General features: G+C 61.5%; 1 protein-coding gene across 5 annotated transcripts in view; it reads right to left on the bottom strand.

Moving 5' to 3' along the window:
- Window positions 1–233: 233 nt before the first annotated feature.
- Window positions 234–12,628, bottom strand: part of ANKS1A (ankyrin repeat and sterile alpha motif domain containing 1A) — a 209,982-nt gene continuing 197,587 nt past the window's right edge. For 4 of the 5 annotated variants that reach the window (XM_075555504.1, XM_075555507.1, XM_075555509.1 and 1 more), the window contains 10 exons: window positions 11,708–11,806; window positions 10,694–10,846; window positions 10,467–10,574; window positions 9,231–9,395; window positions 8,068–8,193; window positions 7,714–7,785; window positions 7,448–7,534; window positions 6,689–6,826; window positions 4,623–4,793; window positions 2,536–3,849 (listed from right to left, as the gene is read on the bottom strand). In XM_075555504.1, the coding sequence (XP_075411619.1) occupies window positions 3,730–3,849; window positions 4,623–4,793; window positions 6,689–6,826; window positions 7,448–7,534; window positions 7,714–7,785; window positions 8,068–8,193; window positions 9,231–9,395; window positions 10,467–10,574; window positions 10,694–10,846; window positions 11,708–11,806 (1,239 nt within the window). In that variant the 3' untranslated portion in view covers window positions 2,536–3,729. The other variant, XM_075555506.1, reaches the window with a different exon arrangement.

The raw sequence follows: 12,628 nt of genomic DNA, 5'->3' as shown, positions 1-12,628 counted from the left end.
ATGTGATGATCTATGTGAGACCCAGAATGCAATGTTCCCCAGGAAGAAAAGACCAACAGCAGGGCCTCTGGCAGGTTCTAGACACACAGCTTTCACGCTGCCACCCCAGCCAGGCAGCCTGGGCCACTGGTGACCCACCCATCGGGGCTGGCGGCTAGCCCGTGTCCCCGCCCCCCTCTGCCAGGGACCCCCCCAGAAACTGTCCAATGACAGACTCCAAAGAACAAGGCTGGTTCCGTGTTGTTTCTCATTTATTTGCTCCGTCTGTTCTAAGTCGTACAGTTATGGAAAGCACAGACCAGGGCTGGCAGCTGGGGACAGGCACCCTCTCCCGCGTGTAGTGAGGTCAGTCTGTGTCGTTGCAGATTGCTTATGTTTGTACCACAAGATGGTCATAATCCAGACAACACCCGACACATTAACAATCCTATGTACAGTCAAATCAAAAGGGGGAGCAGTCATTCAAGTATCAAAATACAGAGACAAAGATTAAATAACATTTTTATTACAACGCAGCCCCGTTGCTAGACTCGGGCGGCCGTGTCGACGACGCTGCGCTGCAGGCCGGGGGCCTGAGGCCATGCTCAGTTTGGCTCGCTAAGGGAGGTCTGCCGCCTGCCTGCTCAAACCCAAGGCTCCTCAGGGAGCTAACTAATCTCTGACCCTGGAAGGCCCACCCGCCGCCGGGAGGGGGCGTGAAGTGTTGCCTACGCAGAGCCTGGCTGGAGGGGGAGAGCAGGGATAGCGCCCCGGGCGGTGGCGGTGACTCCTTCACATTCAGAAACACTCGTGTGACCCGCACTCAGAGAAGTGTCGGAGCAGGGCCTCTCCTCGGGGAGCCTGTCCGCTAAGCTGCCCTAGTCCTCCCAGGGGGAGGGGAGCACCTGCCCCGGAGGAGGGCTGTGGAAGAAGGAGGGAGGGAGGGTAGAAAAGTCTAGTTACTTTTCTCTCTTGAATATTGAGATAGAAATCGGTCTCAAAGACAGACAACCACCAACCGGCCAATGCACACCCAACGCAGCCTCGCTAAGGCTTTCCGGCAGGAAAGCGTGCTGAATAAATAAGACGTAGCAGCTGCACGGGGAGAGGACTCCTGCCTGTGGTTGGAGCGCATCCGCAGCCTCGTAGTGTCTAGTTTCCTTGTTGGGCTGCCGCCTCCACCGGAGGCTCCGCAGACACGCACCGTCCCTCCTCTAGGAGCAAGGAAGTGTGGGCACAGGTCCACCCTGAGGCGCAGGGGCCCTGGTCATGGGGGGGTAGGGGGGAAACAGGACTAGTGGGTGGGGCTCCTCACCAGTCCTGAGGGTGCAGGAGGTGAAGTTCTAGGCATCAAGGCCCCAGCTTAGTACCAACGAGTGGGGGTGGGGGGTGGCCTGTCCCATTGGGCTGGGAGCGCAGGAGGCCCGGACCTGGTGGAGCACAGCCTCTGTACCCACATCAGCAGGAGCGCACCGCCCACAACTTCTGCTGCCGAGACTGGGGATGGGCTCTGGGACCCAGAGACCCATGCCAGCACTGCAGGAGGTCTCTTCGCATCCACGGGAGGGAGGCCTGCCCTCGCTGCGGCCTGCCCTGGGGGCACGGGCAACGCCCCACCAGGACTTCACCAGCAGCAGGGAGGCAGGGCACAGCAGAAGGGAAGGCGCACAGCCGACCAGCAGGACGGTGTTGGTGGCAGCAGCAGAGGGCCCCATCGGGAAGACTCAAGTCGACCGTCACCTTGTCTGGCTGGCCGGAGACAAGCCGTCGCGTCCCAGCCCGGCCGCTGAGGCTGCAGTTAGCACAGTTATCCGGAGTCAGAGCCAGCCTGGCCGCCACACAGGCCTGGCGGGAGCAGCCCTCGCTGCCCTGCCCACTCAGGGCGCAGCTGCCTTTCCCCGACTGTGCAGGTGGTGGGCGTTGCAGCAGCCGATGTGCCCGACTCCATTCTGCCACTCTGCCTGCAGACTGGGGGCACCACAAGCGAGTGGATCTCTGCTGTGGCCGGGCCGCTCCAGCTGGCTTCTGACTGAAGGCTCTGCCACAGGAGCAGGTCCTTTGGTTCAAAGACAACGGCAGCTCACCTGGCTGGTTTGGGAAGACAGGTGACAGGCTGCCTTTGATTGGCCCCCTGGACCTGCCCTTTCCAGCTCACCCACAGCCACCGCTGCGGACCGTCCCCAAAAGCCTGTCCCGAGGCCATCGGGGGATGGGCAGACTGGCCTTTGGGCCAATCTCAGTCCCCTGGCCTCTAACCTTATGGTCCTTGGTCTAGACTGGCAATTAAGACCTAGAGGTTTGAGCCAAGTGCTAAAAGTTTCTGTTTTTTTTTCCTCCAAAAAATTTTCTTCTATTAAAAAATGGATTCTGACGTGTCCGCTCTTGGCTCTCTGAAGGTCGCCTTGTCTGCTGGGGCCTGGGGTCTGCAGCCAGGCCGGGCTCTCTGTAGAGCTGGTGGTGCAGGCCGGGGCTGCGTCTCCGAGGCTGCAGGAGCCTGTGGGTGGCTATGGTCCCGCAGCATGTGGCTCCACGCTGGTTCAGCTTGGCAGAAGCAAACACAACGGGGGAGGAAAGGGTTAACAAGCGGGGCTGCACCAGGTGGTGGAGGAGGCCCTACAAGGAGATGCGGAAGCAGAAGAGAAGCCCGCACAGCCTCCCGCAAGCCCTCGGTGGGCCGGCTCAGGACGTCTGCGCGGAAGACAGGCACACGGTGGATGGGCAGGCTGAGGGCCCCCTGTGCGCTCCACTTGGGTGTCACCTCTAGCTTGCTGGCCATCACCGGCTGTCCTACTGGGCTCTCGCATGCAGCGGGCTTCCTACTGGAATAGTTTCTTTCCTGTCTCCTGGCAACTAGGCTGCCGTGACCATGCAGGAGAGCCGAGGGCTGCCTCCGATTCAGACTCAACTCTGAGATCCCGGCCCCGAGCCCAACAGCAGACTGCACGGCCTCTCCCCTCAGAGGCAGAGGCGCCAGGAGGCCAAGGGAGGTGACAGGGGAGGGACCGCAAGAAGGCCGCCTGCGTCTGAGCCCGCACTGTGGGCGAGCGCCACGGAGGTGTGCAGGACAGTGGAGGTGGCAGTCCAGGCCCCTGTCCTAGAGCAGCTCCTCGCGGAGAGGACGAGGGGCGCAGGCTGCAGGCTTCCTCCTCGCGGAGCCAGGCTCCAAGCCTTGTGACTCGCTGCTGACGACACGAGGGAGGGCACAGTGTGCCACCCTTCCCCGGAACGGAAGCCCATCAGGGCCGAGCAGTCTGGGGTGGAGCAGCCTGGGGTGCTTCAGAGGCTCAGAGCCCCCTTCTTTGGAGTCAGGTAGGTGTCCAAGGGCCTGGCACGAATCTTGGACCCACACAGAAAGCAGTCTGGCCCTGGAGCCTCCCGGGGCCCTGACCATGCCAGGGGCCAGCACCTTGGAGCAGAGGGGCAGGGGAGGGCTGCACAGGGCACAGGGGGTCTGGCACTGGGCGGTCACAGTGGCTGGTTGTGTCAGGAAGGTGAGTGGTGTTTGGCTGCCGCCGGGCTAGTGCACAACCCGCCCGCCCCCAATATTCACAGTGCCCGCCTCCAAGGCAGCGCGCCCCGAGACTGTCCTGAGCGCGAGGCGGCGGCCGACTCACAGTGCACGGTGGTGTTAGGTACGAGAGCTGTTAGGGTACAGTGTCGGGCCGTGGCCCGCAGCGCAAGGAGAGTGTGGCGAACAGCAGAAAGACCGATGGCAAAGGCACAGTGAGACTAGTGGAGGCGGGGTGGGGGTTAGAAGATAGTGGTCTCATACTTGGTGCTGAGGCTCCGCTTAGAGTCTGGTTTGGGGTCCACCACCCAGGAGACACTGGCATGAGACGGGGCATCTTGATCCAAATCAGGCGGCTCCAGCTGCCAAACAAGGAGAAAGGGCAGAGTCAGGGCTCCGCACAGGGCCACCGTCTCAGCAGGGCCCAGCGTGCCCGCTGCCCAGGAACCCTCGGTCTCCACAGCAGAGTCCACCCACCAGCTGGAAGGGCCCCCCCGGGGACAATGCCTTCTCCCGGGGAGTTCTTGAAACCCGTCCGTGGGGCTGCGGGGCTGGTGGCTCCATGCTGCTCAGGAAGCCCCTCTGTGGGGCCACAGCAGCCCCCTAGACCGCCGACGAGAGGATACACGGCAGACACAAAGAGGACTGATGCACAGACAGGGTGCGCAGGAAGAAGACAGAGGCCACAGAGGCCACAGAGGGTGAGGCCACTCAGCCACAGAGCTCACAGTCAGGTGGGGGGACTGACACACAGACAGCAAGAGACGTAGAGACCTTGACTCCAGAACTAACAGACGGCAGCGGGAGGTAGGCAGGACGATGGGTGGTGCAGGTGTGACAGTAACAACAGCGACTATCGGGGGGCAGCGGCACCTGGGGTGCAGAGCAAAGCAGACACAGACACGGGGACGGCATTACGGGAGGGTCACGCTCCGGCAGCCCTGGCTGAGCGGAGAGGGGGAGGGAGGGAGGGGCTGCTCCCCACCGCCGACAGTAGCCACACCCGGGGGCCAGCCGTCTGCCAGTGTGAGCAGACCCTGTGGTGCCCAGCTCCCTGCCCCCGGCTCTCAGAGCCAGACCAGGGTGGGGTGGTGCAGTGGGGCGGGGGGGGGGGGCGCGGGGTTGCTGCACGTACTGCTGACTTCCGCATGCCGACCCGAGGCTTGGGCACCGGTTTGGAGGACTTGGTCTCAATCATCTCGGCTGCAGATGCCCCCACTGGCCGGGACTTCTGGGCCTGCAAAGCCAGCTGATAGGCCACCTCAAAGGCCTGCCCCAGCGTCAGGATGATCTCGTACGTCAGATTCTGCGGGTGGACACAGCACAGCTCTAGTGGGTGGGCTGGGGGGTGGGCAGGGTGCTCCAACCCATGCCTCTAACCCTGCCTGCTGGCTGCCTCCGCACCCGGGGACTCAGAGTACAGTGGATTCTGCTGAAACCATGGCTTTGAAGGCGGAGCAGGGCCCACGGCTGACGTCTCCTCACGCCTGGGCTCAGAACACTGGGGAGATGGCCACAATGGCTCTGCCGGGTCCAGAGGACAGACAGCACCCACCATGAGCCACACCCTCCCACTGGGCGAGCTTTGGCCAGATTTCAGTGCCTTCCCCATCACTTCCTGGGGGCTCACAAGCTGTAGTCCTTCCCTCGGCTTCTCCGGCTCTGTACCCCTGCGCCCCTTTCTCTCCTCCCTCTCGCTATCTGCACAGTGCGTGCCCCCTCCGCACCCCAACCCGGTGGCGTGGTCCCTCTCCCGGGGGCACGGTGGTGGACTTCAGGCCTGTCACTTGCAGGAAAAGTGCCATGTGTATTGCCGTATTCCTGAACTTAACCACTTAGCATGAAGAAAGCGGTGCTTTAAAAACAGTAGGTGCCCATGTCTTGTGACTGTGTACATGGCCTGGGGACTTGCAGACCCACGTGTGCACGGCTCCATTTAATTTACAAAACAGCCCAGGAGTGAATTAGAAACCCGCTACTCTTCAGTCATGTCTGAGCGCCAGTGATCCGACAGGGAGCGCGGAGCGGCTCCATCAGCCTTCGGAGACAGGAAAGCTTCGCAGAAGCAGCCAGCCTCTCATTTCTCGTTGGTAGCAGAGAGTGGGTTTGAACCGCTGGCCTTTCGGTTAGCAGCCCAGTATCAGGATGCATGAGGCCCCAGGGGTTTGGAGAGGCCCGGAGCTGTCTGTGCCCGGGGAGCCACAGTCTCAGGAAAGAGCTATTCCCTCTGAGGGCAGCAGGGGCCTGGACAAAACTCCTGTGGTGAAGGGGCAGCCTCTAGGCCACCACTGGGCCTTGTGAGGCGGTCCCACCCCTGCGTGCCCTCTTGGCCCGTGGCATTCAGAGCTTAGCTTGAGCAAAAACTGCCAGGGAGAAAGTCTACTGGAGAAGGATGGCTTCTCAGGTGTTTTAGGAGACTGCTGGGTGTGTGTGTGGGGGGTGGGGGTGTGGTGGTGGTGGTGGTGGTGGTGGTGGTGTGTGTGGGTGTGTGGGGGGTGGGGGGTGTGGTGGTGGTGGTGGGGGTGGGGGTGGTGGTGGTGGTGGGGGTGGTGGTGGTGGTGGTGGGGGTGAGGGGTGGTGGGGGTGGTGGTGGTGGTGGTGGGGGTGGGGGTGGGGGTGTGTAGTGGTGGCTGCTAGTAAGGTCGGTGATCTGAACCCACCAACTACCCCATGGGAGGAGGAGGCTTTCTGCTCCTGTCAAGCCAGCCGTACAGCCTTGGGGAACCCACAGGGTTGTGAGTGTCAGAATTGACTCTTATGCCTTTCTTAGGCCAAGAGGAAGACTCTCGATGAGATGGATTGATAACAATGTGCTCAAATTTCACACCTGTGAGGACGGTGTAGGGCCCAGCTGTGTTTGCTACGAGTCAGAGCCGACTTGACTGACCCACCCACCATCACACAGGTTTCAGAGCAGGGGTGGCAGGGGGCGGGGGTGGGGGACAGGCGTGTCCTGACTTAGAACTGGATGAGAAGCTGGAGGAAGATGCTCAGTGTTCAGAACCCCTGCCCCAGGGCCTTAGCCCCTCCCTGTGTGCAGGGGAAGGAGACCAGGTGGTCAGTCCCAGGGGCTCACCACTAAGTGGCAGCCCAGAGCTGGGCACCTTTACATGGAGCCTACCCCATGTGTGGTCAGCCTGCCCACCCGTGACCTCCCAGGGCCCACAGCCTCCCTGCTGCAGCGAGAAGGGGCGCACATACCACATCCACGGTGCTGAAGACGTGGCAGTAGTGGTGGCTGGTCTGCAGGTCCTTGGTAATGTAGGCGAAGGTACAGAGGTCCTCTGGGTCCTGGGCCGCACAGGAAATATTCCTGATCTCGTGCTCTGCGATGACGTTCTGCGGGGAAAAGTGGCCCCTGGACTGACTGGCTCCCTAGGCCGCCTAGGCCGCCGCTGACACCATCACTCTCCCTTCTCGGTCCCAGCCCCGAGCGAGGCGTCCCCACCACTTCCTCCCCACTGTGGGTGCTCTCTGGCATGGGCTGGGGCGGGTTGTAACTTCACTTGATTTAAGTTTGGAGCCTACACCTTTGACCCTTTGACCGGGTCAACTGAGGGTGTGACAATGGCATCTACCCATCAGCCTCTGCAGGCCCGGCCACCTTCCAGAAGCTCTGTGTGGAATGTGGGGGCTGTGAGGAGGGGGCAACAGCAGCAGTTTGAGGAAGGAGCCCTGTTCAGGGAGGGAACCGTGCCCTCCAAGCCTGTGGGTGGGTGGGCGCTCAGCAGGTCCCCACTGTAGGAGGCTAGGGCAGGCTGGGACCCAGGGATATGGACAGTGGGGCTGGTCAGAGACTGGTCCTGGCTAGGTGGTGGGAATGGGGTGTGTGTGTGTCAGTGGAGGGGAAGACACCACAGGAATGCAGAAAGGGCATCAGGGTTACTTGCCCCTGGACCCCCAGGTTCTGATGGGAAGAAGGGTGCCACTGCGCCCAACAGTCCTTGTGAGAGCCCCTACCTTGTTGGAGGCGTCGATGAACTTGACCCCTTTGTAGGTGATGGACAGGATGATGGTGGGGATCTTCTTCATGTGCTCGGTGGATTTCTACAGGAAATGGGGGCCCTGTGAGCACCCCTTCTCAGGGTGAAGGCCACCCTGGTCCCAGAGCTTCACCACCTCCCACCCCACACAGAGGGCTGCGGGTGACCGGTGTTCTCACAAGTTGTCTCTGTCCTCCGGCCCTGTCCCCCCCGCCCCCCACCCCCCGATCACAGACCACCTACCCGCATCTTGGCGCAGGCGTCTTGCGTGGACTCCGTCCCTCGCAGATCTTTGATCAGCATGGAGCCCAGATACTGCGGGTGAGCAGTGCAGGCTGAGGATGCCCGCTCTGCCTCGAGCAGAGGCCCCACTCCCGGACGGCGGCCACCTGCGGGCTCCTCTCCTGGGAGCAGCCTTTTCCCCTGACCTGGCTGGGGGGGGGCCCGGTCTCCTCTGGTCCCCACCCTCCCCAAGAGCTGCCGGGGCGTGTGAGGAGAGGGGCCCCAAAGCCTGGGTTGGTGGGTGGAGGGCTGTGGGCCAGTGGGCTGCCGGGAGCCCGGCCAGGAAGGGCTGGGGCTGGGAGGCAGCCTACTCACGTTGGCTTCATAGCCGCAGGATTCGAAGATGAGCTTCTCGGGCTGGTGCTGCCAGCTCTGCACGGGGGCGTAGGGGGCAGCCAGGCTCGGGGGACGGAGGGTCAGCTTGGCCTCATGGTGCTCCTCCTGAGGAGCACAGGCGTGTCAGAGCCTGGGGGTCCTCTGCAGAGGGACTTCCGATGGGGCAGGGAGGCAGACACGCAGCCGAGGCAGTGGTGTTGCTCTCAACACCAAGCAAAGGGCAGCAATGACCGAGTGGAGGGTGGGGACCAGCCCCCAGCATGAGGGCTCCATCCGGGAGGGTTCAGGGGGAAAGAGGGGTCTGAGAGGAGTCTTATAGAAGGCGAGGAGGAGCCTATCTGGAGATAGGAGGGAGCAGTGTAAGCAGGGCTGTGAGGGGCTGTGAGCACAGGCCAGGCTGCCGCTCAAGCACAAAGAACCGAGGCGGGAATCCTGGGTGGGCCTGGGACCTGACCTGTTGGTCGGCGTCAGTGACGTGCCCACATCCACGGCTAGTGGTAAGGGTGTCCTCTGGCCATAGCGCGGGCAGGGCCAGGGGCCTCAGCTAGGACCCTAACTGCCTTTCCAGCACTGTGCCGAAACTCCATTAGAGCACCTAAGCCCCCAGAGAGCGAGCTCTGCAAATCTTTGGGGCAGAAGTGAGGAGTGTGGATTGAGAGGAAGGCTGCAGCTAAGCTTCCCTGGGGGCATGGGGAACACTTGTCAATCTTGACCAGATGGGGGGCATGGTCAAAGCCTGGGGCCTGGGAGTCCTGCAGCACTCCTGGTGAGCAACATCCTTAGGTGGGTGAGGAAACCTTGGGGCCCAGTGGAGGCGGCCGAGCAGGGGACTGGCCAGCCTTCTGGAATGTGGAGTCGCTCCAGCTGTGCCCACCGCTGGGCTGCAAAAACGGACAGAAGAACGGACGCTGGCCTGGGCAGGAGGAGCAGAAGCTGTGGAGCTGGCTGGAAGGAAGTCGGTTGGGGCAGAACCAGGTAAGACAGTAGGGGCGGTGGCCAGGAGAGGATGGGGGATGGAGAAAACTGGGGTGAGAGAACTCTGTGAGGATTGGGCAGGCAAGCAAGGGGCCCGAGGCAGCCGGAGAGGTCAGTATATGAAGGCTGACAAGTTTGGGTCCTGGGCTGGGACGGCAGGGACCCACCTGGATCCTGAAGCGCTCTGCACGCGAGTGCGCCACCGGGTCATGAAGGCTGTCGTGCCGCCTCCTGCCCGTGTCCCCAGGAGGCAGCAGCAGGTCTGCGGACCGCGCAGTGCAGGAATCGTTCTGGCTCAGCGGGGAGGATGTCTGGGAGAGGAGGTCCTGGCACTGTCAGGGGAGAGAGCCAGTGACCCTTGGAGCCCATCGGCCCAGTTCCAAGCAGCAGGATTGGGGAGACGTGCCCTGCTGGTCCCAACCCAGACCACCAGTCTTCCTGGAGCCCAGAGCTGACACCCTGTCCTGCCAGGGCGGCCACCACAAGCACCACAGTCAGTGCCTGCCTGGGACCACAGCCACTTTCAAAGCCACCGTCACAATCCATGCGCCAGATCTGATGCTCTGGACACACCCTAAGCAATTTCTTGAGTCTCCTCAGTTTTCACAAGTGAATGTCAGCCTGGCATTTAGCCCCCAGGACAAGGGTGCACTTCAGCTCTCTCCTGTCTGGGGGACAAACCTCCCCCTGTTCAGAGGCCGGTAGAGAAGTGACCCATCGGGGAGAGCACTCCCTGTAACTGCCTGCTCTCGACATGGACCTGGCTCACACCACCAATCACTCAAGGTTTTCAGACTACAGAATCTCTTATCCTCCTCACCTGCCCCAGGAGGTTTACTTCAGAGCCTGGAGGGCTGAGAGTCCAAATGCTTAAGTGCTCAGCTGCTCACTGAAAGGTTAGCGGTTCAAACCCACACGGCAGCTCTCCGAAGGAAGCCCTCACCACCTGCTTCCATAACCAGTCCGGGCAGCTCTACTCTGCCTTCAGACTCGGAGGCCGGCCCTCGACAAGAACAGCCAACGCTGGGCATTCTAGGCTGCCGGGCCTCCTGGGCTCCTTCAGTGAGCAGGTGCAGGGTGGGGCCCCCCTGGGGCCCCCCTCCGGGCCCTCCCCCCCACCTCAACACAGCACCCGGCTGCGTAGGCCTCTGCTGCTGGTACTTTTCATTTCCTGTGTCTTGTAAGGTTTTGTTTTCTACTTCAGTTTATACTGGCGCTTCTCCTGTAGACCACCTCCTCTTCCTGGGATGAGAGGCAAGCCAGAGAACTCATAAATGGCCAGCCCCAAACTCACCCCTCCTGGGTGGCTTGTGAGGCCCTGCTGTGGGGGCTGGGTGGGCTCACTTCCTCCTGCTGCCTCTCAAGAGGGCTCGTAACTCCTGCCAGGAGGAAAACAGACTCACTCTCAGCTGGGAAAACCGCGGTGGCTTCTGAGGGGGCTCCTCGTAGGGTCTCTCTGCAAGGGAGGCGATGATGCGCTTGCGATGGCCGAGCAGGTGGACCTTCAGGACCTGGGTGTGCACAGGGCAGGGCGGGGGGCAGTGGTCAGCAGCTGGCCGGGCCCAGGTCAGCCTCAGCCACCAGGCTGTCAACCCAAAAGGCCCGACAGGGTCGGTAGTGCTACACTCACGTTGACAAGCTCCAGCTCCCAGAGGTTCTTCACAGTGTCCACTGAGCTGTAGCCGCTGGACAGGAAGGAGTGCACGTAGTCCTGCAGCCCCAGGGAGTCCAACCAGGAGGGCAGAGACGGGGGACTGCTCCCATCGGAGCCCAGCGCTTTCACCTGGGGGCCAAGAGGGAGACTGCTTGGACGTCACACACTCAGCGACCACTGGCCCGCCCCCAGAGAGAGGCTGGAGGCGTGAGGTCTCGGCCATGAGGGGTCTGGGAGGACCGCCCAGCCCTGCCTTTGAGTGCTCTGGCAGCCAGAGCCCCATAGCACTGAAGGGCGAGGCAGGGGGAGGAGTGGCCCACCCTGAGCCCCGAGGAGACCAAGGATGTGGACTGGGAGGAGGGCAGGAACACTATGTGTGACTGAGAAGCGGGTGTGGAAAGACAAGAGCCCCAGATTCAGTGCCAGCACAGCAGGAAGGGCACTTGGACACAGCTACCAGCCCCCGGCTCTCAGGAAGGATGGGGCCATGAAGTCCCCAGAGTTGCCTGTCTGTCAGGATGAAGCTGGGGCTGTGGGCCCAAGACCCGGAGAGTGGTTCGGTGGAGCCTCACGTTCTCAGTGTGTCAATGACCTTCTAGAGCAGGGGTCCTCAAACTGTTTAAACGGGGCCAGTTCACTGTCCCTCAGACCCGTTGGAGGGCCAGACTATAGTTTAAAAAAAAAAACTATGAACAAATTCCTATGCACACTGCACATCTTTTTTTGAAGTAAAAAAACAAATGGGGCAAAAACACCCGGCAGGCTGGATAAATGTCCTCGGCGGGCCGCATGTGGCCCACGGGCTGTAGTTTGAGGACCCCTGCTCTAGAGAGCTTCACTCTTAGCATGGGGAGAAAGATGACTTCATGCTGGCCCTGCTGGACACCCCCTCAATGGTCTGTATGTCCCCACGCCTGGTCCCTCCATGGTCTCAGCCAGGCCCTGAGAGGGAGAGGGTTCTGGGTCTGGCCAAAGAGCAGTCATGGGTACCTTGGGCAGGGACCGTGCCGCCTGGAGCAGTTTCCGCCGGTGCTGTGGGTCACTGATGCCGATCTCCCGCAGGTCCTGCTCTTCCATCACATTAGACCCCTGAGAACAGAGGACGACACTGGGACCACTCCAGAGTGGACAGCTGGTGGCCGGTTGTGTGGCTGAGCCACGTTTTTCCCTCCCCCACAGACACCAAGAGGGCTGCACAGTGGCCAGGGGCTCCCCAGAGTCTTGTCAGCAGGAGGCCACGGGGAGGACGGCAGCTCGTGCACCCCACATCACATTCCATCCACCCCAGGGTGAGGAAACTGAGGCATACAGAGCTCGGCAATGTGGCTGAGCCACACGCCTCGTGCTAGGGGCAGGGTCTGGAGACAGGCGCTCGGGCTCGCTGGTCCACACGCTAACCCCCGGGATGATGTCTTTGCCATTCATGGTGACCATAAAAACCCACTGCTGCAGAGGTGACTGGCCCCGGCGACCCTGTAGGACAGAGAAGAACTGGCCCTGTGGGGTTTGGGGACTGTGAATCTTTACAGGAGTGGAAAGTCCCCCCTCTCTCTGAGGAGACTCTGGGGGATTGGAACCTCTGCGTTTTTGGTTGGGAGCCAGGTGCTTTAATTGCTGCTCCATCAGGACCTTTTTCATAACTGCCACCAAACAGGTATTTTCAGATTCCCTTTTAAAACACACAGTCTGGCTGATAATGAGAAATGAAACAACTGAGTGTCAAAGAGTGGATCACGAACGTGGTCTCGGCTGGCCCCCTTCAGTCCCAGAGCCTGGCTATCACTCCAGACACAACACGCTCGCTTCCCCCAGCACCCGTCACCACTCTCTGTCCTGCACGTCCCTCCAGTGCCCACACGGTGTGACCAAGTGCGTGCAATTCAGAACAGCCCTCCTCACGGGGCAGCTCTG

This window comes from Tenrec ecaudatus, chromosome 7, assembly GCF_050624435.1.
Source record: "Tenrec ecaudatus isolate mTenEca1 chromosome 7, mTenEca1.hap1, whole genome shotgun sequence".
NCBI lineage: Eukaryota > Metazoa > Chordata > Mammalia > Afrosoricida > Tenrecidae > Tenrec > Tenrec ecaudatus.
The sequence above is the reverse complement of the archived record's forward strand: the minus strand, read 5'-3'. Positions and strand labels throughout refer to the sequence as shown.